This window comes from Apostichopus japonicus, chromosome 3 (assembly GCF_037975245.1).
Source record: "Apostichopus japonicus isolate 1M-3 chromosome 3, ASM3797524v1, whole genome shotgun sequence".
Classification (NCBI taxonomy): domain Eukaryota; kingdom Metazoa; phylum Echinodermata; class Holothuroidea; order Aspidochirotida; family Stichopodidae; genus Apostichopus; species Apostichopus japonicus.
The window spans coordinates 14,415,598-14,439,535 of NC_092563.1; the positions used below are offsets into that span (position 1 = coordinate 14,415,598).

At 37.2% G+C, this 23,938-nt stretch overlaps 3 protein-coding genes across 10 annotated transcripts; 2 read left to right on the forward strand and 1 right to left on the reverse strand.

Annotated features, from left to right (window-relative positions):
- The first annotated feature begins 2,937 nt into the window (after window positions 1-2,937).
- Window positions 2,938-23,897, forward strand: LOC139964249 (AFG2-interacting ribosome maturation factor-like). Of its 5 annotated transcripts, none has more exons than XM_071965728.1 (5): window positions 2,938-3,330; window positions 18,434-18,697; window positions 19,594-19,773; window positions 20,552-20,667; window positions 21,607-23,897. In XM_071965728.1, the coding sequence occupies exons 2-5, from the start codon at window positions 18,435-18,437 to the stop codon at window positions 21,639-21,641; spliced, it is 594 nt and encodes a 197-aa protein (XP_071821829.1). In that variant the 5' UTR covers window positions 2,938-3,330; window position 18,434; the 3' UTR covers window positions 21,642-23,897. The 5 variants fall into 5 exon arrangements, with proteins under 5 accessions (XP_071821829.1, XP_071821812.1, XP_071821820.1 ...); XM_071965711.1 differs by having other exon boundaries at window positions 2,938-3,261; window positions 18,417-18,697; XM_071965719.1 differs by having other exon boundaries at window positions 2,938-3,256; window positions 18,417-18,697.
- LOC139964220 (uncharacterized) lies at window positions 4,350-11,319 on the reverse strand. Its single transcript, XM_071965662.1, has 8 exons — window positions 11,139-11,319; window positions 9,129-9,250; window positions 8,328-8,858; window positions 7,927-8,044; window positions 7,497-7,696; window positions 6,742-6,889; window positions 5,780-5,892; window positions 4,350-5,473 (listed from the first exon to the last, which is right to left on the reverse strand). Exons 1-8 carry the CDS (start codon window positions 11,317-11,319, stop codon window positions 5,186-5,188), a joined length of 1,701 nt encoding a protein of 566 aa, XP_071821763.1. The 3' UTR covers window positions 4,350-5,185.
- Window positions 11,245-16,855, forward strand: LOC139964197 (uncharacterized). Of its 4 annotated transcripts, none has more exons than XM_071965626.1 (3): window positions 11,245-11,384; window positions 12,299-13,147; window positions 13,667-16,855. In XM_071965626.1, exons 2-3 carry the CDS (start codon window positions 12,305-12,307, stop codon window positions 15,605-15,607), a joined length of 2,784 nt encoding a protein of 927 aa, XP_071821727.1. In that variant the 5' UTR covers window positions 11,245-11,384; window positions 12,299-12,304; the 3' UTR covers window positions 15,608-16,855. The 4 variants fall into 4 exon arrangements, with proteins under 4 accessions (XP_071821727.1, XP_071821736.1, XP_071821716.1 ...); XM_071965635.1 differs by lacking the exon at window positions 11,245-11,384 and adding an exon at window positions 11,506-11,605; XM_071965615.1 differs by lacking the exon at window positions 11,245-11,384 and adding an exon at window positions 11,582-11,722.
- Window positions 23,898-23,938: the final 41 nt, after the last annotated feature.

Sequence of the window (23,938 nt, forward strand, 5' to 3'; positions counted from 1 at the left end):
TCCCCTTATTTAATCATTGAGACTTGTCTTTTCGCCTAATTGAATCTTCGTCAATGGCTATGATAGCCTATGAATAATAAATAATGACTATGAATAAGTGGGAGTCAAATACTTTCAGAAGTTACTTTAAGTTTGAAAACAAAATACAAAGTGGGGTCAATACTGCTGACTTTTAGGTAGCCTCAACTTCGGATATATCTGTTATAAAATCCGGTATTATATATGTTTCTCTATGTGTATGACGTAAATGATATGCAAAATAATGATAAAATTGTCTTCTTCTCCTTCTCAATCTTACATATAAATCAATTCCTAAACCCATTTTCAATCTGGTTGAGGAAACTAAATATACCTTTGAAAGACAAGAAAGCAAACTAAAGAATGAAATCCAGATTGCTTCTCGGCCTTTTGCTTGGCTGAGATCGCGTGTAAGTATCTGTCACCTTTCTAAAGGACACTTGATACACATCTGACCATGCATGATCACACTGTCACAGTCTCGATGTAAGAACCCGGACTGGGTTTGACATGCAGTCCATCAGTAGTTTGGTGTTCGTTCCTATAGGATTTTTCTTTGGTAACTTTTCTTTAATACCTATAAAGAGTATGGCGTATGGAAAGCCGTTTTAAAATTTAATAAGGAATTTCAGATATCTCGAAATAACTTCAGATATCTCAAATTAAATTACAGATACCTCCAAATTATTTCAGATATCCAGAATAATTGCAGATATCTTAAAATCAATTTCAGATTCTTGGAAGAAGATATAAATGTGATACTGATGACAGGGGTCATGGTGATGGCTTAATAATGCTGGTTTATCAGCCCACTGTTATTAAATATTTCATGCAACCTTTTAATTATTGAGGTCAGTATGGCTAAAGACCAAGATCCCGGCAGCGATGGCCCGGCGGCGAATTTTTTTTTCCCAAACAGGTTTGCAATTACGGAGTTTTCCGCCAATCAGATTGCTCGTGACGTCAGCATCAATAATGGACATCGCTTCGAAGTTCGAAGACATGCACTGAGTTACACACTGACACTTAATTAAGTCTAGTTACGGGGTTTCCCATCAAACGCCCTAACTTTACTTTTAATGCTTGAATCACATGTTGACCTTACTTATGATACATACGCTACATTCTATTGGGTTCGTGTTTACGTTATTAAAGATTTGTGAGCCGTTCTACTGCAATCGGAATTCGTTTCGTGGAATGGGTAGGCCTACATTAAAATCAACTTCACGAGTCTTGAAGGAATATACGCAAACAGTTTAGTGTATAGTCAAGGCTTCATAATTGACGCACCCCCGTAATTGACGCACCTTCAATTATTACTAGCAACGATACAGCAGGCCACCTAAACTTTTTACAATCAAGCAGAATTACATTTTTCATGAGTTTGAATCCATTTCAGCTATTTGCTGACCAAATTGTGGTATTTTTTAAGCTTTTAACACCCCCCCCCCCCCCCCAGTTTTGAACGTTTTTTTGATTTTGGGTATTTGGAAATCTTACATCCTAACTACCAACATTACCTCAATATGATGAGACTACTCTCTGGGACCTGACCTGTCTGCGCTTAGAGGCTCAGAGCATTGCAAACAGCATCTAAAGTCAATGGATGTATACTAAGGCCTGGACTACAGTTAGCTAATCGACGAATGTGTCAAATTAGGGGTATGAAAGAACTTGACACGGCAGACATTTTGTGGTCAAATTCTGCTCAATTGTACTGTGCATAAGCACAGATCCTTAAATATTTTGAGATCATGACATTTCTGAGGAACTACACATATGAAAAACACATAGAGTTGGGTGATTTGGATTTTTCCTTGATATACATCTTTGATCAAATCCTTAAGTGCGTCAATTATGAGCCCACCATGCTACAATATGATATTTCTCCGTCACTGCACTGTGTACACAGTTATAATACATATAGGCAACCAGCGCATGTTTGATGTACCCTGTACGAACATTTCACTGTGCGTTGTTATCGACTAATGCCTTCACAGAAAAATTCGATCAAAGTAGATGATCATACCATAGTAGTGTGCTCAATAAGTCTAAACCAATTCCAAACACATCTACAACCAAAAGCCTCGGGTAATTTTGAACGGGTATATCTTCGTTGCAACGAATGGATGCAGAGACTTTGGTTACCTGGAAGTGAAGGTTTCTATCGTGATGACGTAACTTTTCCGACCAATCATGAGCGCCTATTTACACGCAATTGCAAACCTGTTTGGGAAAAAAAAATCGCGGCCCGGCGCTGTGTGGACCGTTGTTCGGCTCCCCCGGAAACCAGCTGACGCCAACTACCGGCGTTCCATGTTTGATTGCCGATGCATATCAGTGGATTCTATCATTGGGTGGTCTGAAATACAATAACAATGATGTTTATTGATTTTCATTTTCTTCCATTCTAAAATCCCATAACTGAAATGCACTTTCACACATAATTACTAAGCTCTGCCGCAACAACATCCACCAGAATATAAAAGTAGGTGTGTCTCATTTCAATGGTTCCCATACATAACCAGAAACAAAACAACCAGGAAAAACCGACTACCATAAAGTTTTGAACGAGCTAATGCATTTTGCTAAGCACTTTACCGACATAGTCTGTATGGTGTTTATCTACTCAAATATTTTGCAGACGGTTATGTGCTATAGTTCAGAATAGATATGGAGCTCAGCCTTTCCATGAATCGTTCGGAATTTGAGAGTTTGCACTGACAAAGATAAACGTTCAATTTAAATTACGTTAAGGATTTTTGGAAACCAGTCTTTTTTGCCTATAGTAAATGACAATGAAACTTTTGTATTTTCAAAAATACCATCACGTACATTGCCGTCACTGAAACTTGAGAGTACAAACTGCATAGGCCTATATAAAACATATATAAAACCATAGAAATTATTATACACTTGTTGACGAGAAACGTTCGTTCTTTATGCGTTCCAAAAGAAACATCACAACATTCGTTAGCCATGATTGCGTAATATGATACACGAGTTTTCACCCCAAAATATGTATATTCGCACACGGTCTTCTACTGGGGGTATAGGCCGAGATTAATGACCCGACAGAAAAATGAAAGTGAACCATAGAACAACAGTTTTTGGATGAAGTCCCAACCTGTGTACACTTAAAGTTCTTCGTGGACAAGGACCTTACTTTCGAGTCCTAACTGCTATCGACTCAACGTTAAGCCTAACCGCTGTAGGCCTACTTCGAATACAATTGCTGGTGAGGTAGGCTAATGTACATTCACTCTCTCTATGTCTGTTTGTGGAATCTTAGGTCTAAGTTCTAACGTTACAGTAAGTACAGTTTCGGTAGAGCTACCCCAAAACCTCACTTAAAGAATCGCCAAATGCTTACAGAAGTAGGGTTTGGCTACACTGTAAAAAAAATAGCACTGAATTCAAGCAAAATAGACTGGAATTTACGGCGTCATTTCAAGCGCTGCACACTAAGTCAGTCCCTTGAATTAAGTGTTAACATACTAGAATTCAGCGGTTATGTTAGTTACAAATATGCACTGAACTTCAGTAACACACTGAAATTTAGTGAAAAATGCTTGAGTCTACTGTACCAGTTCAAGCACTGATGCACTTAACCAGTTCCTTGTATTTATTGCTAACTACTGGATTTGAGTTGACTGATCAATTGATAGCTGTGTCAAAAATTTTCAGGTTTATGTCTTTCTGTTCAATAGTGCATTATATGATTGAAATTTTGTGACTGTGAGATGTCCATTGTTCTTATAAAAAGTTTGCCATTCATTTTACAGGATTACGTGAAGATACCCAAAATTATCGTGTCAGTCAATAACTATTAGTATTCAATGTTACGTCTCAATCAATTGAATGTTAGGAATAACTGTCAACTCTCCCCTACTTCATTCAATTGCATCACATTTATTGCTACCCTACTAACATTAACTCTTCCCCACCCCCACCCCTTCATCTCAAAACAAACAGTTTGTGAATCTGCACAACATTTGAATGTAATGTAAGGGTCAAAATAGCAAACTTTATGGTGTGATACAAGGGTCAGCCACATCACTTCCCAAATTTGCTGTCAAATTACAAAAAAAAATTTCATAAAATTGCAAAGCACTTTCATCGAAGAATGTGACTGCTCCTGCTGGAAAGGCCACTATAAAACTGTAAGTAGTACTTTTCTGTAGTCCTTCTGTACCATACCTTAAGCACACTTGTAAAACATTTCATTTAAGGATTAAGGAACAGGAACCCAGAATTAACTGTATGACAACACTGATTCATGGTCAACCAGCTGTCCAAATATAGCAGAAAAAAAGAAAACAAGTCATTGCTCATGGTATCACTTCTTGTTGTGAAAAAGACTTCAAACTATTACATGATATGCAAAATGCCCAGTGGACCATAAACAAAGAATGGAAAACAAAAAGGGATGTGCTAAGGCACAGTTATGCACATTATTCCACACTTTGGTATGTTGCACAAACTTCTACAATACTTGATATGTCTCTAACATAAATAACAAGATGATATAAAGACATAAGTTTACCCACAATAATGAACTTGGTTGAAAAATAATGGCAGGAGCAGACAAACAGTTTCTCTTTTTTTTAATCCATGCTTTGGTTCCTTAATGAAGCATTGTTAATGTCAAGGCCATCATTGGATGTAAATATTGCAAATTTTGCTCTTTAACATGTTGTAACCTCTTTGAGAGTTAACTTGACACATTTTGCTGTCCAATAAAACAAATGGCCAACTTACTGATATTATTATTTAAAGGAAAGGTTACTGTTGCAACCAAAACAATTATATGCAAGTCAACACAATTACTAGTAAAAGTAATTAACAAAATACAGTAAGTCTTTACTGTGCCACAAATTTTAGGAGGTTTTTTACTCTTTCCTCTTACTTGAGAAATAATCAGCATAAACAGTATTTGCCACTTCTTTAATCATAATGATATCAAGTTTTTTTTTCAGGGTGCACTGTTAAATAGAAAGGTTTGGAAAATGTGTAACTCCTTATTGAGCCAGCTAGCTGCTCAAACTTAACAACTTACATGTTTGACTTTACCACGAACACTTTTAATGTATCTTAAATCTTTGAAACATATTTACAGAGGCACAAGAAAGGAAAGTTTTAAGGGAGTGTTTTCAAATTCCCAACACTAACATGAGTTTGCCAAAAATTTGGCATATCTAGAGACCTGATTTCGGTAACTAGAATTCTTGGATGTGTTGGCAGAATTGATGATGAATTCATCGAGGAATGCATATGCATTTGCTGCTTGCAGGGGAAACTCCAACTGAAATGCATAGTAGGCTGCACACAAAGAGACCACAGCCTTGCTAACTTCATCTCTCTTTAGCGTAAGGATTGGTACATCCTGCTTTCCCATCAGGATAATGTCAGATGTTGTTACCAAGAGGAATGGTGTTGATTCATCACTGCAATCCTGGAAGTGTAAAAAGATTTGACACAATGACAAAATATAGTAATATACTGTAGGTCTTAAACATGTTTTAAAAATATATCTAAACAAATACAAAGACCTGGCATGAGATCACATGTACTTGTATTTTAATTTTCAAGCTTGTCCAATACAATTCCGTAACTCACCTAGCCTTATAACAGAATCGGACATCATCACAGATGTAGTCATCATCAATGCCAATATTTAAATAATTTGTATTTGGGTGTTGTTGTGGGTGAATTTTTTATTTAAGAAAAACATGACTTTCAAGAGGTCATTGTACAATACCTTGCCATAATCTTCTCTTGTGAGAAAGAGCTGTTGTTTGGCGGGTGACAACCGCAACTTCCTCTTTGTAATAAACACATCACACAGATGTGTGATGGCCACTATTTCAACATCTGTTAAGGAAAGGAATGTATCATGTAAGGAATGTATCATATAGAAATGAATTTACCAGTAGTAATAACTGGGTTTGATAACCTTGCAAACCATTTGACCCACACTCTCAAAAAACTTACTGCTGTTGTGGGCAATGCAAGCTTTTAAAACAAAATTCCAATGTATACTATCAGCAGATCAGCAGAAATTTATTATTTTGTTGCAAAAATTGTCATTGTCAACTATTACCGAAAGTTTATAGACTTAGACAAACATCTGATATTAATTACCAATAACATTGTGAGAAATGGCATTGAAATTACTGTAATCAAAATTGAGCACTTATTTTGCATTCCTGGCAGGAAATGCATAAAGTTACTGGTTCTACAGCCCAAGTTCACTTGCTAACAAAAATACATAACTCAAAATGAACATACTGTACCAACCATACACTGTAGAAGCTTCAAACAATTGCTCTAGTTATAAGTGTTAAAGCATTGAAGAGACTCCAAAAAACATAACTCACATTGTTATATAGTGAGGGAACCAATCAAAGATTTATACACATTCACATGCATAACTTGAGTTCACAGCTTCTTTTGCCATCAGCAACAGAACAGCAACAGTTGTAGTTAAGTAGTTATCGTGCAACAGAAAGACATGTTACAGGAGTGCAGTGAAGGTTAACATTTGCAAGCTCTGTAGGCTAACAGGTGTACTCTACTTTTTCTTATTGCACAGTTGCGATTCAATGCATTTCTAACTAATGCATGTCATTGTTTGACTCTGGTCAACGTTCTGTCATCAACCTTGCATCACTCACAAACTATTTTTCTGATGTTTCATCAACAACTGTTCATAATACTTACCGGCAGCTTCTGGTTCTTCTTCTATTATGTCGACTTGACACATGTATTTTACCAGAGACTTTGCATGTTTGTCAAAATTTGTGATGAACTCTGCTGTTTTTGATGCAAGTGGATATGTTCCCATCATCATCAGCATCTCGGCAGCAAGCTACAAAAGTATATAAACACAGCAAGAAAAATGTTTCTTTTGTACAAGACATGATGCAAGTTACATCTGAGTTACCAACATTTTCAAAACGTTAACTGCCTTTATTCATCATTCATAATATGATACAGGAATGGGTCAAATTGGGGAAGTGACCTATGGAGAGAAGGTCATTAGGCAATGCCTGGGATCAGAAGGCATACTAGCTGATTTATTCCAGATCATCTTCTCCAATTTCTTTTGTTCACAACAGAAATTTGGGGAAAATGATCAGAAATACAAAAGGTAGTGCCATTTTACTGTTTTGCCTTAGGGTATCCAACTCTCGTTTCAAAATCTTGAATAATTGAGGGGACAATATTTTGTAATTTTTAATTAAATGGTTGAAAAGGAATTTTCTTTTTCTGCGAGGATCAATGTGCACACAAACAGGATCATTGAAATGACAATCAATTACAAATGGTTATTCTTGTTGAAGAATCTTCATGTTAATTGCTGTAACATACACTTGTAAACCACACCAGCACAACATACACAATAGACCATTGCTAGTCATCTTTAACTGCAGATTCCCCAAAAATATGTGATTTTTAATATGTTCATATTTTACCTTTTCTGAATCACCCAACAGGGGATAAGACTTTAGGGCTAGCTCAATTCGTTTGTTGGCTTGAAAATCCATGATAATTGTGTTCCGCTTTTTGAATGACCTCACAAAGAGATCGTTAACAATTTCTTGTGGGGCGCCATGATTCATGGCTTTCAGCAGCATTGAATGGTGTTTCTCAACTGCCTGCATTGACTCCTCACCTACATGTGAAATTGAAACAAGATGATATATTTAATGAATGTTAACAACTTTACCCAAAAGTGTCCTACAGAAAGCAGGTACATGCAATGAAGCATCACTGCAATGAGGATCAGTTACAATATCCATTTATAGCCACGTTTTGGATTATTTAAGGCAGGCTATCGAGATAGTTTTGTTAAAGAAAGACATTTAAAACATTCCTTAGCTTTTATTATTTTATAGTTTTTACCTTCATCAAGCTCTTCTGTATCTTCTTGTGAGTCACTGGTAGTGTCCACTTCAGAAAACCGTTTCAAACTTTGGCGTTTGTTTTCAAATGCCCGTGACAGCTTTTTGTACACTTCAAGCTAGATAAAAATACGTTAAGAAGAAAAAAATTCGTTAAGAAATTGCTTTTGTTCAAATAATATTATAGTACCATTGAAATGAACCAAGAAACGATAAAACATTTAAGCTGTAAGTTCTTAATTTCTCACATTTAGTTAGATATATCATTATGCGAGGAGTAGACAAATAATGCTGTTTTGATGGATTTGCACTTATTTTCACTTACAGACATTGAGTTTCTGCCCATCCTTGGTACTTCAAGGTTATTGTTTCTACTAGCAAGGACATTAAGTTTCAACTTACCTCAGGTTTGAAATTTGGTAACTCACTTGGCACTGGAAGCCCCATCTTTTTAAGTGATTCATATGGGTGTTTTAGTGCCAGTGCTTCTGGGTACTTGTTGACCAATGCTCCTGCTAACCATTTTCTTGTCTGGACACTTGGGTTGGGACACTTCACCCAAACATGGGTTCTGACAATGTCGATGACAGCATTGAGTTCCTTCGCTGATAGATGATTACCTTCTTTCAGTTTTTTGTCAAGGGCTGGTCCAAAATATTTGGGCAATTTGAAGTTATGTCCAAGTTCCTTTGGGTCGTCAGACTGATTTGCTATTTCAAGTCCATGACAACTGGATGATTGAAAATTAGCAACTGCATTCTGCCTCTTGAGTGGCACTGGTATAGATGGTGGGCTGAATGGAGAGTCAGAAAGTGCATCTTCTGTATCTGATGACACTGTTGCTGGTGAAACACAATGGGTTGGTGAAACACAAGGGGTTGAACTTGGAGTAGACACCTCAGAGAAACTCCCTTTGGAATGTTTACATTCATCCTGGCATTGAGAGACAAATATAGATGGGAGATAACAAGAAGATGCTTTGAAGTTCCCTTAATATTAAATATTATTACAACATAATTTCTGAGCAAACTCTAAAATAGTACAGCAGGACTTAACCTTCTGTTGCAAATTTGATATATAACAACATTTATTACCCTGCCTTTATGCAGTCAAAATCTTTGAACTGTTTTCAAATTTCCTATTTACATTGTTTCCTATTTAAATTGTCCAAATGTAAGTCAATAATATATGCCATTCACTTACCTTCACAATTAACAGAAAACTGTGTAAGTCTTGTCGGATTCCAAAGAAGAGATCCCCTGGGAAAACTTCTAATAGATCGTCTCTTGTTAGCTTAAGAAGGCGTGACCCACTGATATTGCAAGCTAAAAAGGGAAAAGCATGAACGGAAAATGAGCTTTAGTTTGTAGGTTATGAGGTCAAGAATGTTGTGACATAATGTTTACACCTTAGGTGATGTTATTTCTCTGAAAATATGAAATTGTGGGGAGAGGGATGGGGTAAAACATGGATCAGATACATTCACAAGTGGGGTGTCGAAATGTTGAATTTTGTTATTTGCAAAGTCAAGTTCTCCCTACCCTTAAACATACCTCATTTATTAAAATGTAGAGTAATTGAGAAAATGTGTATATTTATTATTTTGGGATTTGGGTGGGTGGGGAAGGCGCTCATACAAATGTATTTTCAAAGCATTGTGAATGCATAAAGTAACCAATGATACCATTAAAAGGTCAGAATTTGTATTCATTTTGTCACATTATTCTTCTGCAAAACTTAGAAAAGTGGTTTTCATGGGTGGGAAAGAACATGAAAACTGAGCACAAGCTATATTAGAACATGAGCTAATGTTTGAAGTGAAACACAATGTGACCTGTTTGAGAACCAACGGTTTTTAAACCACATAGGAAAGGTTAGAAGTAATAAACTTATTAAACACCAAGGGCTGTACAGTAGTTGTCAAATAATAGAATATCCAATATTGACCTCAAATAATCTTTGACCTCAATAAAAACAAAATATCATCTTCTTACTAATGGCTTTTTACATATCCAGTTTGACGTTCAAGCAATTAACCATTCTTGAGATATTGTATTTTCAAATCAGATTGAACTCCAATGATCTTGGACTCCAAGAAACGTACTACAAATAATCTACTCACTAAAGGCTACTTAAGGTATAAGTTTGGAGTTCAAGCAAGTTCCTTCTTGACATATAGCATATACAAAACATTCAGATGTTATTGCTTTTTATTGCAATCTGACCTTTGACCTCCACAAAAAACAACAGGCTTCTTGTACTGATTGTCACAACTACACACTGAATGAGATTGGTCCAAGCTTCCTTTCTTGTGGTATGTTTTCAAGGTTTTCACAATTTGACCCCTGGTGACCTCAAATGACATTTGATGTCCCCATAAACAATAAGCTTCTTCAACTTAATGTGGTACTCCTCCTCACAAAATAGGAGCTTGATCTAAGCTTCCCTTCTTGAGATATCATGTTTACAAGCAAGGGGTCACACATACACACACTGCCCTGCTCAGACCCTATTTAACACAATGTGAAAAAAATTTGGACTTGACTTATCCTTCCTCTTGATCTGCCTGCTCTAAAGTTAGTTTTCCAACAAACTTTCTCCCAACAAAAATTTCTGCAATTAAATCTATGATGATTAAAGAAATGCCTCAGTAAAAGCCTTCTGCTGATGCATCTCATTTACCTTTTCATTTCTTATTATTTTATTGTAAAACTTATTTGTTGACAAAGCCATAACATGGTGATATGGCGCAATGTTGCAAGTTCTACAATACTCATAACATCCGGGCTTCACGTGATTGTTCGTACTGGCGGACCGGTCACATATCAGTTACGATGTGTATAAGGAATAGGATTCTGGCCTATACTAAGTTATACAGCAGTGGCAAATAATGCATCACCTGAAAATCTACATAAATCAAGATAGCTACCGTAAAGATAAGCATCCAATATATTAAAAGGTAAAGTTCATACTTTTTAGCAAAACTTACGTAACGTTTTGAAAACGTCAGTCAACGGTATGAATGAATATAATGCCAGAGAAAAATTTCGTGACAATGCAATCGTCATAAAGTTTGCTATACTTCCAACACGATAGGCTATTATTCATCTGTAATCAGTCGGTAGACTCGTGAGGGTCTTGAACATTGCGGCATAAACTACACGAGTTAACTGATTACTTTAAATACCGTAGTTACAACAAAAGAATCCTTACCTGAAAAACGTTCGTCTACTATAGCACTCTCTTCTTCGGACATGTCTAATTTAGTCACGACAAGACTTGCCGCGGCCGAAGGGTCCAGACACTTCAGGCTTTCCATCGTCGCCATCGAGGTAAATGATCGTCGCACGCAATTGCCAGATACTGTAAAGGTTTCCACTCTTTGATGAAACATCTCTATCAGATGGGCGCAAACAATCTCAAGAAATTACGTAACCCATATCCACCGTTCGGACAAAGGTAAGTAATTAACAATTGTATTTATCCTGGTAGTGTAAATTCATTTAGTTTGCAACTTTTTATACATTTGTTGCCACTTGACGAATTGGTAACGATTTTCCGTAATACTGTTCATGATATTTTCCTTCGAAGTGGGGACACTGGCAGGTGTACACATTACTGTTACTCACGTTAGTTGTAACAGAAACGACTAGATCCTTGCGGAAACTTCCGAACAAAAAGTGCGGAATACTGGTTTTGCTTTTATGTTAAATGCGCTTGTGTACATATTGCGATATGCATGTGTAAGATAGGCTCAGCCACGCAGGAATGTTGATGCAACTCCATAGTTAGTTGAAGTATGTAAAATAACCAAACATGAGAAGAAACGGGGGTGTGGGGGGGGGGTCGGGCAATGCTAGATCTTACCAGTTAATGTCCAACACTGGTTGGAGAAGTTAACTGATGACAATCCATTGAAACTAGTCTTTTGTAGATATCACGTTTCATAAATTGTAAGCAATTATTAATATTAACAGTGTATTTGGTGTGATTTACACAAAGCAATATGCCATGATGAATTAACACAACTTGTTTTGAAATTCCAGCAAACTTGATACAACTTGATATGTTGATACTTGACAACCGGAATAGTCCTAACAATGATTACATAGCTGGTCACTTGACTGGCAGTTGATAGGTTGAAGGTCGTGCATGCAAAATCTATATTTTACGGTTAAGTCCAAGAATTAAAGATGTTTAAAGGCATATGAAATTAGCTGGAAATGCCCTTTAAAATGTATAGTAACAAAATCATAGTTCTGATTAAGTTGGCTAATTGTGTGGTTACAATTACTCACTGAGGTACAGTGCTAGTAACAAATGAACACAGTGCAACACACATAAATATGAGTAGAACTTTTTTTCCTCTTCAGATTGCCATGGATATTGAGCAGGAAGGGAGATGGATATGCTTTTCCTGTGCAGCTTCCAACATACTCCTTCCCAATCCCTCACTTACTGATCTCCTACACCATGTTAGATCCCCACATGGGTTATATCCAAACTTCAATCTAGTATGTGGTTTTGAACATTGCCTGAGGAATTACAAAACTTTTAAAGGTATCTGGAAACACATGACAGAGGTCCATCCTCATTTCTTTCTAAGTGGACCAGCACCTAACAGCCCATACCTTTATCCAGCTGCCCCAGGTATTCTTGAAAATGCATTGGCATATCTTAGACTTGTACAAGAGGATCATGGATACATGCAAGATATTGCTAGGCCACTGGTAAGAGAACCTGACGAAGAAAACTTTATGGAAGAGGATGAAGAAGTTGGACAAGAGAATCATGCTTACATGCAAAATGTTGCTGGGCCTCTTGTCAGACAACCTGATGAAGGTGACGCTCAAAACGTAGAGGGTACATTAATGGCCCATGAGGGGGATCAGCAAGCAGATCCAATATTGGTTGTGGAAAACAACAATCAGTGCAACCACTTAGACAAGTACACAACTGCTAGTATGTTTCTGGCTCGTGTTCAGCATAGAAGCTGTCTTCCTCAGGCAACAGTGGATAACATCAAAGACGAAACATGTGCGCTAGTGCAAAATATATTACAGAGATTACATATAAAAGTAAATTCAGCTCTAGAGGGGTACTGTTCCCCTGCATTGATGAACACTGTTTCAGAATATTTTCAGGATGAAATCAATCCATTTGACGATCTTGACACAGCATATCGACAGAAAAAGTTTTTCGAGACACTCTTTCCTCTTGTGGTGAGCATACAATTATGGTTTATCTTCATTTTTATTGTAATGGCAAATGTTGGAGAGGTAATCTTTTAGTGGTGGTGTTGGCTGAAAGGGTGCAAAAGACATATGCCATACGAATGACACATCTTGTAGCCATATATTCCCCATGCTTCCCTATTCGCCCACCCCACCCCTCCCCCTCCCAAAAAAAATTACCAAAATTAGGGGACTTTGGTTGAGTTTTTCCACCAGACACCCGAAGTTGATGCATTTTCACTATACAGTGTGTTAATGAAATAAGTGAAATTAATGAATTGAAGAATTCATGGTTAACTCTTGTGAAGTCAAAAGCCTCAAAAACTTAAGTTTAAATAATTTTTTTTTTTTATAGTTTGCTTAATCAGTTTGTGGTTTAAACCAAATCAATACCTAACCTTCTTACTAAACATTAATCATCATTTTAATATTCGAATGAGCCACTTTAGTATGAACAATATTAGTGCAACCAATGTTTCAACAGTATTGTCATTATCTATTCTACAGAAAGCAAGAGAAGGATTTCTTGGCAATCGTCTGCTTTTTAGAGGTGCTGGAGACAGGCGAAGAAGAGTAATGGTTCAGGATTATTTTTACTATGTGCCTGTGTTGGAACAATTGAAAGTGTTATTATCTAATCAAAGGTATCTTAAAGAAGTGGTTAAAAGGCAGCACCACCAGAAAAATGCAATAATGACAGACGTGAGCAATGGTACTATTCTAAAAACACATGAATTATTTTCTAGAGCAGGGACCTCCTTGAAGCTTGTTCTTTACTATGACGACGTTGAATTGTGTAATCCAATAGGGACGAGGCGTATTAGACATAAAGTTGGTTTGTTTTATTACTCTATTATGAATCTTGCTCCTCAGTATAGATCAAAAATGGAATCAATAAATTTGTATGCAGCAGCACTGTACAGTCACATCAAAGAGCATGGTCTTGATGTCATCCTAAAACCCTTTCAGCAGGATCTTGAAAGTCTTGCTGATGGTGTCACAATTGAAAATGACACGATGGTCACTGGGGCTCTTCTTGCTTTTGTTGCTGATACACCTGCAAGCCATTTAGGTGGCGGGTTTAAAGAAGGGGTTGGGTTCGCTTTTCAGAAATGTCGACATTGCAATGCTGATGAGGTGACAATGCAAGAAAGTTTTTCTGAATCTAATTTCAACCCAAGATCTTTAAAATCTCATGAAGAGCAATGTAGATTGATTGAGACAGCTCCTAATACTGAACTTCGTAGTCATTATTCTACTGTATTTGGTGTGAACAGAAGAAGCATTATGTGCGATTTTCCTTTCTTCGATGTTACACATATGCTTCCACAAGACCTCATGCATGTTTTCTTAGAAGGAATTTTGCCATTTGAACTGAAATTGTTCATTAAGTATTGTGTGCAAGAACAATTAACAACTATAGACCAGCTAAATGCTGGTATTACATCATTCCCATATGGCTATTACCAAACAAGAAACATTCCTAAGCCAATCAGTGAGAATGTAATCAATGACAATGCATCACCTCTTATTGATGATGCAATTAAGATGTGGACCTTGTGTAGGATTGTTCCATTTATAGTGAAAGATCTTGTACCATCAGAGAATGCGCACTGGCAAAATCTGCATCAAATTCTACAAATAGCTCATATTTGTATGTCATGCGTAATAAGTTTAGAAACAGTGAGTGTTTTGAAAGAACTCATTTCTGAACACCTTGCTCGATTTAAGCTTTTGTATAATCGACAAATTACCCCAAAGCAACACTACTTGATTCATATGCCAATGCTCATTGTCATGTATGGTCCACCAATAAGGCTATGGTGCACTAGATTTGAAGCTAAGCACAGATTCTTTAAGAAAATTGCACGACTTGGAAATTTCAAGAACATTGCCAAGTCTTTGTGCGAGAGACACCAGAGTCTGCATGCAACTAACTTTTTGGATGACCAACTGGATGGATCGTCTTGCCCTTTGTTCACAAAACTGGAAATTGGGAAATCTACAGCTCTCCAAAATAACGAATATAGAATGGCTGTTAATACTCTATACCTTCAGGGTGTAATGCACAGAGATCAAAATCCTGTACGAAGCATATCAACAGCAAAATGGGTTGTTGTGTTTGGCATTAAGTTTGTTGCAACCGTATCTGTGGTTCTATTGGGTTTTGACAAAGAGCGTGAACTACCAAGTTTTGCAAAGGTAAGCCAAATTTTGGTTGTTAATTATAATAAGATAATTTTACATTGTGATTGCTTGCAAACAATTTTTTATCATGAAAACCTGCTCTCATATGAGATTGCAATTCCTGATGTGGAGAAAGAAATGTCATTGCTTATTGACAGTGACTGTCTTCCCCTACATGAAGTAGCACATATTCTTCAGTTTGGAGCAAAGAAATATGTCAATTTCAGAAATAATATTTCAGAACTGTTAAGTCAGGCGTGAGAAAGAATATCAACCAGACAACCTATTTCTACCCATATTCACCCATTATTTGTTACTGTGGTTTCATGAATAAGTTGCAATTGGATGAAATATAGGTATGGTGTCATGTACGTCTCGGATTCTTGAAAACATATATTTACAAGGGCATAGTGGCTACAGAAACTGCACAGAGATCTTTACTTTGATAACCAGAAAGCCAAAAGGCTGAGTAATTCACAATTGCACCAATTCCTTTTGCCTGTGGAGTTATTTGTAACATTTTAAGCATAAAGTAAAAACATGTACACTGTTGGAAAGAGATGTGCCACACAATTATTCCATGCTTTGCAATGTATTAATGTATGGCCAATTGTTTTAGTAAGCTTTAATTGGGTTTTGAAGTTAGTTCAACATGCTTGTCACATCAAATTATAAAGTAATAAACAAGTTGAGTTTGAAGTGTTCTGTTGAGTCATCATTTTATTGTCATATTTCAATTAACTAGAGGAATTTAAAGGGTAGTACGACTCGGCGCGCAAAAAGAAACGTCTAATGCTGGTAATATGACCTAGACTTTTGAATGAGGTGTAACAGAAGTGTTAGACACCACCATTGATACCAGAAAGTACACACACAGCTTGCTACCTTCGGTAGGTGTACAGTCAGTACATGTATACAGCTGTGGTCACTGCTCAAGCCACTTGGTGGCTTAGAATCCTGCTCGCAGAGACTGCATCTGATGTTTGCTGTGAAAATGCACTTCACTTCTATGAGTAAGCACTGTTACATATGTATATGGATTTACGGCTGGTAAGGTTGAATGCATCATAAATTTAAGGTAGGCAGCCTATAAGTTAACATTTGAATGCAACATCATGTGTCTATACCAATTCCATTCAAAATCAAGATCTAACAATGACTATGATCCCATTCCATAGCATTTAATTGTGATCATTTGAAGTCTTGCTTTTGGATGTTACTACAGTACTGTAATCCTATGGGCCAAGTTCACTTGAATCTAGTGAAACCAACTAAGCTAGCATAACTATACATACTGTACACTTAAATTTAGCACAAACCTTTGCAACACACTTGAATTGAGTCTTGTTATCCTATCACTAGAATTAGGTGATACCACAAAACCTAATTCGCAGTGTTTCTTACTAATGTCCAGTAAGTGACAACTGAATTGCAGTTGGTGCACTCAATTCAAGTATGCTGGGGTTTAATACTCTAGAATGAAGTGCTACTTTTTTTACAGTGTAGGAACTCTAACTCAAAAAGAGTCCAGCCTAGTAAAAGTAAGACAGATCAGATTCAGAGTTGAAACTCCTGCATTGAGATTGGGACTCCTCCAGAGTCCATAATGACATTAAAATGGAGGACACAGACTTCAGAGCCTAAGCAAGAATCTGTAAAACTTATTTTGCAAAAGTCGTATATCAAAGTTGATTCAAATTGTGGTACAATTATAGAATACAGGGCCATTCATTAACTCTTCCCAGCATCCGGATGCGCGGATGCGCGGTGAGCCTGTACATGTCCGTATAATTACACGTAAAACGCCCTCTAAAATTCCATCACGTATTTCATTTTGACTCCGCATCCGCGCATCCGCGCATCCACCTCGTGAGTACTAGGAAAGGACTTAAATAATTTTCGAAAGTTTCCCCATATACCATCACGTATTTCATTTTGACTCCGCATCCACGCATCCGCGCATCCACCCCTGGAGCACTAGGAATGGACTTAAATAATTTTCGAAAAGTTTCAACATATACCATCACGTATTTCCAATACTGAAAGTCCCGTATGTACGAAGATATTCCACATCAATAGTGTGTCGTTCTTAAAAGGCATCCGTACATGTGCGACGCCCACTAAAATTCCGGAAGTACTAGGAAAGGACTTAGGAAATTTTTGACTCCGCATCCACGCATCCGCGCATCCACTCAAAAAGAAAGAACTGGGACTTTGACATTTTTTACTTACATATGTACTGGGGTGAGACTGAGCATCCGCGCATCCGGATGCTCAGATAGAATCATCGAGTGGCCCTGTATTCTATAATTACTCCCAAATTGTTTCCAAACTACACATTGGCATATTGTGTGCAAAGTGTATGTATGTATGTATATGTATGTATATTAGATCCTCCTGCAAGCAGGAACTCGCGAAGAAGCCATCATTGGCTTATCAAAGCCGCAAGCTGACCAAGGTCAGTCTCTTACATTCAAATTTAACGTCCATGATTATGAATTGTTAATTGTCAACAACTCTGTAACTGGACGACATACATTAATCTTGGAGTGACTCGAACCAGGGACCTTATGATTGGAAGGCACCGGTGTTAACCACTGAGCTAACACTCCAGTAACCCTTTGTGTAACCCTTTGTCAAGTCATCAACTCCAGCATAAAACAGTGTAGGCCGGCCTATCTCATCTGATGTCCCTCCCCTCCCCAAAATGTCTGGTCCACCTTTAAATGGTCAGAAAATGTTTACTTTTAGAAAATAGGTTCTGCTAGCCCCCTCCCAGCCCAGGAAGCACTGTGGGACCCCCTTAATTCAAAAAAAAAAGTTTTGCTACGCCCCTGATCACTAAGTCATAATGTGGCTGCCTTTTCCTTGGAAGTTCAACCCAATCACAAAGAATGAGAAAATATCCAAACCTACAGATGGACACAACGTTGGCTTGTGAACAGTTGCATCGATTGAACGTGGCTTTCATTCATATGTACTTGTGTTGAATTCATTTCCCTGTTAGAGAAGCTATATATCGTCATCTTTGAGTAATCACAGGATTTCATAATTCTTTTGCTTCTTACAGTTGTGTTTTTCTTTCAGAATGGAACCATTAAAACAGCACATAAAGAAAGTCTTTGCAACATTGCGGGGGGACCTGAAAACAAGAAGAGAGTGCCTGACATCGACAGAGGCCCTGTGGGAGAGCCTCATCAATACCGTTGAGCAGTACCATTGCTGCTCGAGGGCCCAGGAGGGAAAGACCAATGTTGCAGTATTCAGAGATTTTCCTGAAGCTAATGAGAAGTTGCAAACAAAACTTGTGTCCACCATGAGTCTCCTGGTTGACCGAATTCAGAAAAAAATGTTAGTGTTGAAAATAAATGTTTGATTTGTAATTTAGTGGAGGTGAAAGGTCATTTGAGACCTGCAGAGGATCATGCATATGCAGTAGGTAAACCATATGGTGAGAAGTCATCTGAGGTCATCATACTGTACTGTAGATCAGAAAGTAAAACTCATGTAAACATGATATTTCAAGAAGGGTTTTGATGCAGTCTGCCGTGATTCTCCTCATTGATACATTGCAGCCAAAAAAAAATTATAAAGATTAAAGGCATTGAAGACTCGCCCCAAACCGCGTGCGGCCATCTGAAAAAGTTAACTTTCTGTTGCTTGCAAGTGATGTTTTGTTTGTGTCGCTACAAAATGCAGACAGAAATGAAACATGATACCTTGTTATCTTTAGCTGGACCTGAGATGTCCATCGCTGTATCGTTTATACATTGTGCTGCGGGTATTGAGTGCAGCTGTTTGTACTGACTGTACACTAGTGTCTAATTACCGAAGGTAGCAAGCTGTGTGTGTATTTTCTGGGATCGATGGTGGTGTCTAACACTTCTGTTACACCTCATTCAAAACTAGGTCAGATTACCGGCATTAGATGTTTCTTTTTGCGCGAGTCTTCACACCCTTTAAGTTTTAAAGCAATATTGTAGTGGTAGATAATGTAAGCTTACAGTAAGATGTAAGGTATAGTATTTCACATTGTGCTATCATTTAAGTTTTAGGGGCTGTTAAAGTATCAGTACATTTTTAAATAAATCTCTTGGGCAAAACAAGCAAGAATCTTAAACAGAGAATCAAATGAAGTCCACTTTCAACCATCCTAAGACTTTCACAGATAATAGTTGTTGGCTTATATGTCTTCCTTATTTATGTACACATGACAGTAAGACTGCATGGTTCTCCTTCCATTACAGGCCGGTCCTAGAAAAGACATCCAAAGCAGCACACACTGGTTGGCAGTCTACTTGGCAGCTGCTCGCAAAGCAAGGGAGGCATGTTGATGTTGCAGAGAGTGTGAAAGGAACCTCAACTGAGCCATGCCTAGCAGACATGTTGCTATGGTTACAAAGACTGAATCTTCTTTTACAGCAAGAGTATCCTTTTTCATGATAATGTTCCTCAAGATCTGCTTTATTGGCTCCAATTATATATTCCTAATATTATATAATTCCTAATTCCTATAGCTAGGAAAGTTTTGTGATTACATAATCGACCTGCCTAGGTCGTAAATCGACCTCAGCCTACACAATTAGCCTGCATAGCTTCTGAACACCATTAGGCTCTTTGTGTAAACACTGTGTGGAAATATGTTCATGTCTACAGTGTAGTTAATCATACAACGTTCACACAAAGACCCTCATACAAGAAACAATATGTGGCAGACGTTGCAGACTTATTGGTAAAAAGAGGTCATGTTACGACCAAGGCAAGTCGTTTACGGAATCTCAAGAAACTTTTCCATGATAGCGTGCTATAGTTGGGTATGTACAGCAGACCTTTAAGATAGCAAACCACCTCTCTCTGTGACAGTGTTATCCTAACTTTCAAGTTGTGAAAGTTTGTGTTACGTGGCAGCCTAACTCAGCAATTTTCATATACATCATGAACCGTAACATGATGCACAACCTCGCTGTTCCGTTACCTAGCAAATGAGGTTTGCAAGCATTCCCTTAAATGTGCTATAAGATCTATTTCTTAACAATATCTTTAAAGATATTCATTCATCGTGACAGTGTGTCGGACTTGAATGACATCTGTTTGTTGTGCCTTAAGATCAATCAGAGTATTCGTCTGAACCGACAATTTTGCAAATGTTTTCGAGGATCAATTCTTCGATCGGTTGATATGCTCCTTGACTATTAACAATTACAGTTATGCCGAGCGTGCGTGGATGCTGGAATCGATGGATTTTGAGAGTGAAACTCTCATGGTTGGTTACCACAGCCTGTGGTTGTCTAAACAGAAGATTTTACAGCAAGAAATTGATAGTTAGTATCAAGTCATTTAGCACACATGTTATTTAATTCACCTTGTCCTTGGGGTAACCAACAGTGAAAGTTAAGAGTGGCTCTCCAGTGACACAGACTTTCCAACCCCTGCCCCCCCCCCCCTACACAGTTTCTTTTTCTCTGGGTTAATATTTTGGAAACCAAAAATCCCACGGGGGAACACAGGATTCTGAGATGGCCTAGCTGTTATTAGAAATCCAATAAACACATGAAATATAAGTGAACTAGCCTCAGGATATACAGACCGTTCAGTGTGTTACATAAAATATTCCACGTTATCTAATTATGAATTGTGATAAAGTTGGTATTGTCTCTAGTTTGCCACATGTATGTGTTGCTTCAGGTTTGCCTGACACATGTTGCCATTATAGATGTGTCAGAAATGTCAAACTACTTTACAGGCTTCTACACATATTTACATCTTTTTGGGCTGATTTGAAAACGTTAAGAAGCATGGTGATTCCACATGTGAAATTGGTACCGAAAATGCAGGTTTTCAACTTTTTTTGTTGTCTCTTGTGTTGTTTTACCTTTGATCTCAGGTACAGTTTGGGGTAATCACTTACCACAGAAATTCTTTTGTTTTTTTGTTTTTTTGTATGGCTGCATCCATATTTGTCATGAAAGTGCAGACCTCTCTTTTGTAGGTTTGCTAAATATTGGAGCCATTTTGACAGATCTATAAACAGTGCAGTCGCTTCAAAATAGTTACCTTTAAGTGATTACCACATACTGCTGATAGAAACCTCACAGTTTCTCTTGGAAATGGCATCGGTAAAATCCTGCCCCTATCAGGCAAATGCTGAGCTATCATATATAAATATATCTATATAAATATATCTATATATATATATATAAATGTATATAAATATATTTATTTTACTCCTGTGATGATGTACTGTTTCTCTCTATTTCCAGCAATATTTGCCTACTTGCAGTTCTCAGTGGGGTAACAAGTGAGAATTACTCATCTTCAGAGACAGAACAAAATGATATTAACAACCAAGTGGATACAGTACATGCATCCAAAATGAAGATGTTATCTAGACGTCCTTTCCGTGTTCCTATTCAAGAGGAGGGTTGGCCTCAAAGATGAAGCAGGGGGACAGAGTGGCGTAGATCCAGAATGGTTCAAGGGCAGCTGAGGGCAAGAGGTAAAAATACGTATGGACAGCAGACACACAGCTAAGTTTACGGGCACCGCAGCAGGTCAACAGAAGTTGCAAGATGGAAAGTGATAGACCCTGCCTTTCCTGTTGGAATGATGTGCATAGTTAAACCTAAAGGGTTGGGGAAAAGGGCGACTGTTAACGAAGTGCTTATCTATTGCCCAAAAAATACCTGTGTAGATATACTTTCACAAAATCTATTACAAGGTTTGCTAGTAGAATAAACAGTAAAAAAACAGTTCCCTTGTCAGACTTTAGTAGTTTGTTGGTAGAGTAGATATTTGGCTAGAGTAGAAGTACAATCATGAAAAACAACAACAGTTTAATTGTGAACTTGTTTACACAAAGCATGCTGCCGAAACTATCAGTGGGAATGATCAAATGTCACAGAAAGATACATTTACCATTCAGTTTGTGTAGATTTTGGAATATTCATTAACCGTAACTTTGTGTGTGCCTTTTTCTGAGATTTTAGAGACGTTTGCAAGTTTCCATGGCAATATGTGGTTGTTAAAGATCATTTTGCAAAGTTTTGTCTTCATAGCCAAGCATCATCTACATGACATTCCATTTGGTTAATTCTTCACAGCATGCCAGGCCCAGAAAAATACTGTGAATGTTAGGCTTCTTCAACGGAATATTTTCTTTCTACCATCCAAAAGTCGTTTTAATTGGTTACCGTCGTGCCATCTTTGATACGATAATCTGGAATGATTCACTGATTACATTTGCTCTCTCTTCTTGTATTATACATGTATTGAAGGCTATGCACATGCCAATTCATGGTCACCATAAGAAAATGCAAATTAAAAAAAAAACAAATCACTTGTTCTCTTTAATTAACATTAAAATTTATTGGATTGTTGATGAACTTTGAATGCTTTTATAGCTTGATGACAGCCTTGCGTGGCTCAACACATAATAACTCATGTAATACCATAATCGAATTGCAGTGTCACGATTCAAAGTACCTGGGGTATTTTTGGTAGTGGTGGGTCTTAGATAAGTGATACACATGTAGGTAAGGTACCTATCATATTTGCATATACCATACTGCTAACATCTGCTCTATAACAGAGAGAACCTTTTCAAGATCCGGTCGATATTCTCATTGTTTTCGTCACAAGTTGTCCACTTTTTATGATATCATGCATTAAGAATACTGTTGGCTTTTCAAGATATTTACTTCAACATTTAATGAATTAAGAAAGATTGGTTTATTTTTAGTAATGTAACGAAAACTTATGCAAATCATTTTGTGTTAGTTGTTTCCAATGAAAGGTTTCTTCTAGAGTATGTACAGTTGTGATACCAGATTTACTTATTTCATGCTATATGTAATTAAAGGTTTCAGCTGTACTGATAATACATAGTGCTTTAACTGTACACAAAGTATAACCTTACCTTTGACACAGCTATTGTTGTTTATAAATTTCATGATGTTGGATACTTTAACCCCAAAACAATGTTTGACAATTAGCTTGAGTAATCAAGTTTCATTTGGAATACTAAAAAAATAGCCAAAACAAAAAAGGATATTTACTGGAAAAGAACATATTAATAACAAATTTATATTTGGAAGGGGGGGGTTAGGGGGTGGAGTGGTTCTTGATGTCCAGTTTGTGTTGCTTTATTATATTTATCAAAAAAACCTATGATGAAGTGTAAAAGCCAAACAATATTGATAATGGTATCAAATATCATAAATTAATTGCCTTGTAACATTCATTGGTTGGTAAGATCTAGGAGCTGGTTCTCTATGGTGGGATCATTTGTTATCTTTTTTGAGTTATACTTGGTGAGCTTGGTAAAGTTTTCTTTCATCAAATGCAAGATGATGCTTTTAAAGGTATGCTGTATTGGCCCCAAATATGCTAGATATTCATATTTGGTCACCTTTTGTCAAACTTCTAAACTGTTTTATTACAACCTTCAAGGAAATTTTCCTCACTGGGACATTCAGTCAACTTATGTGTTCCTTTAAAATGTCTGAGAACAATTTTGGAGAATAAAGACCTCCAGGAAAGTAGTTTTTGAAAACTTCTAGCAAGTAAAGCGTGCTATAATTTGGGGCTTATACT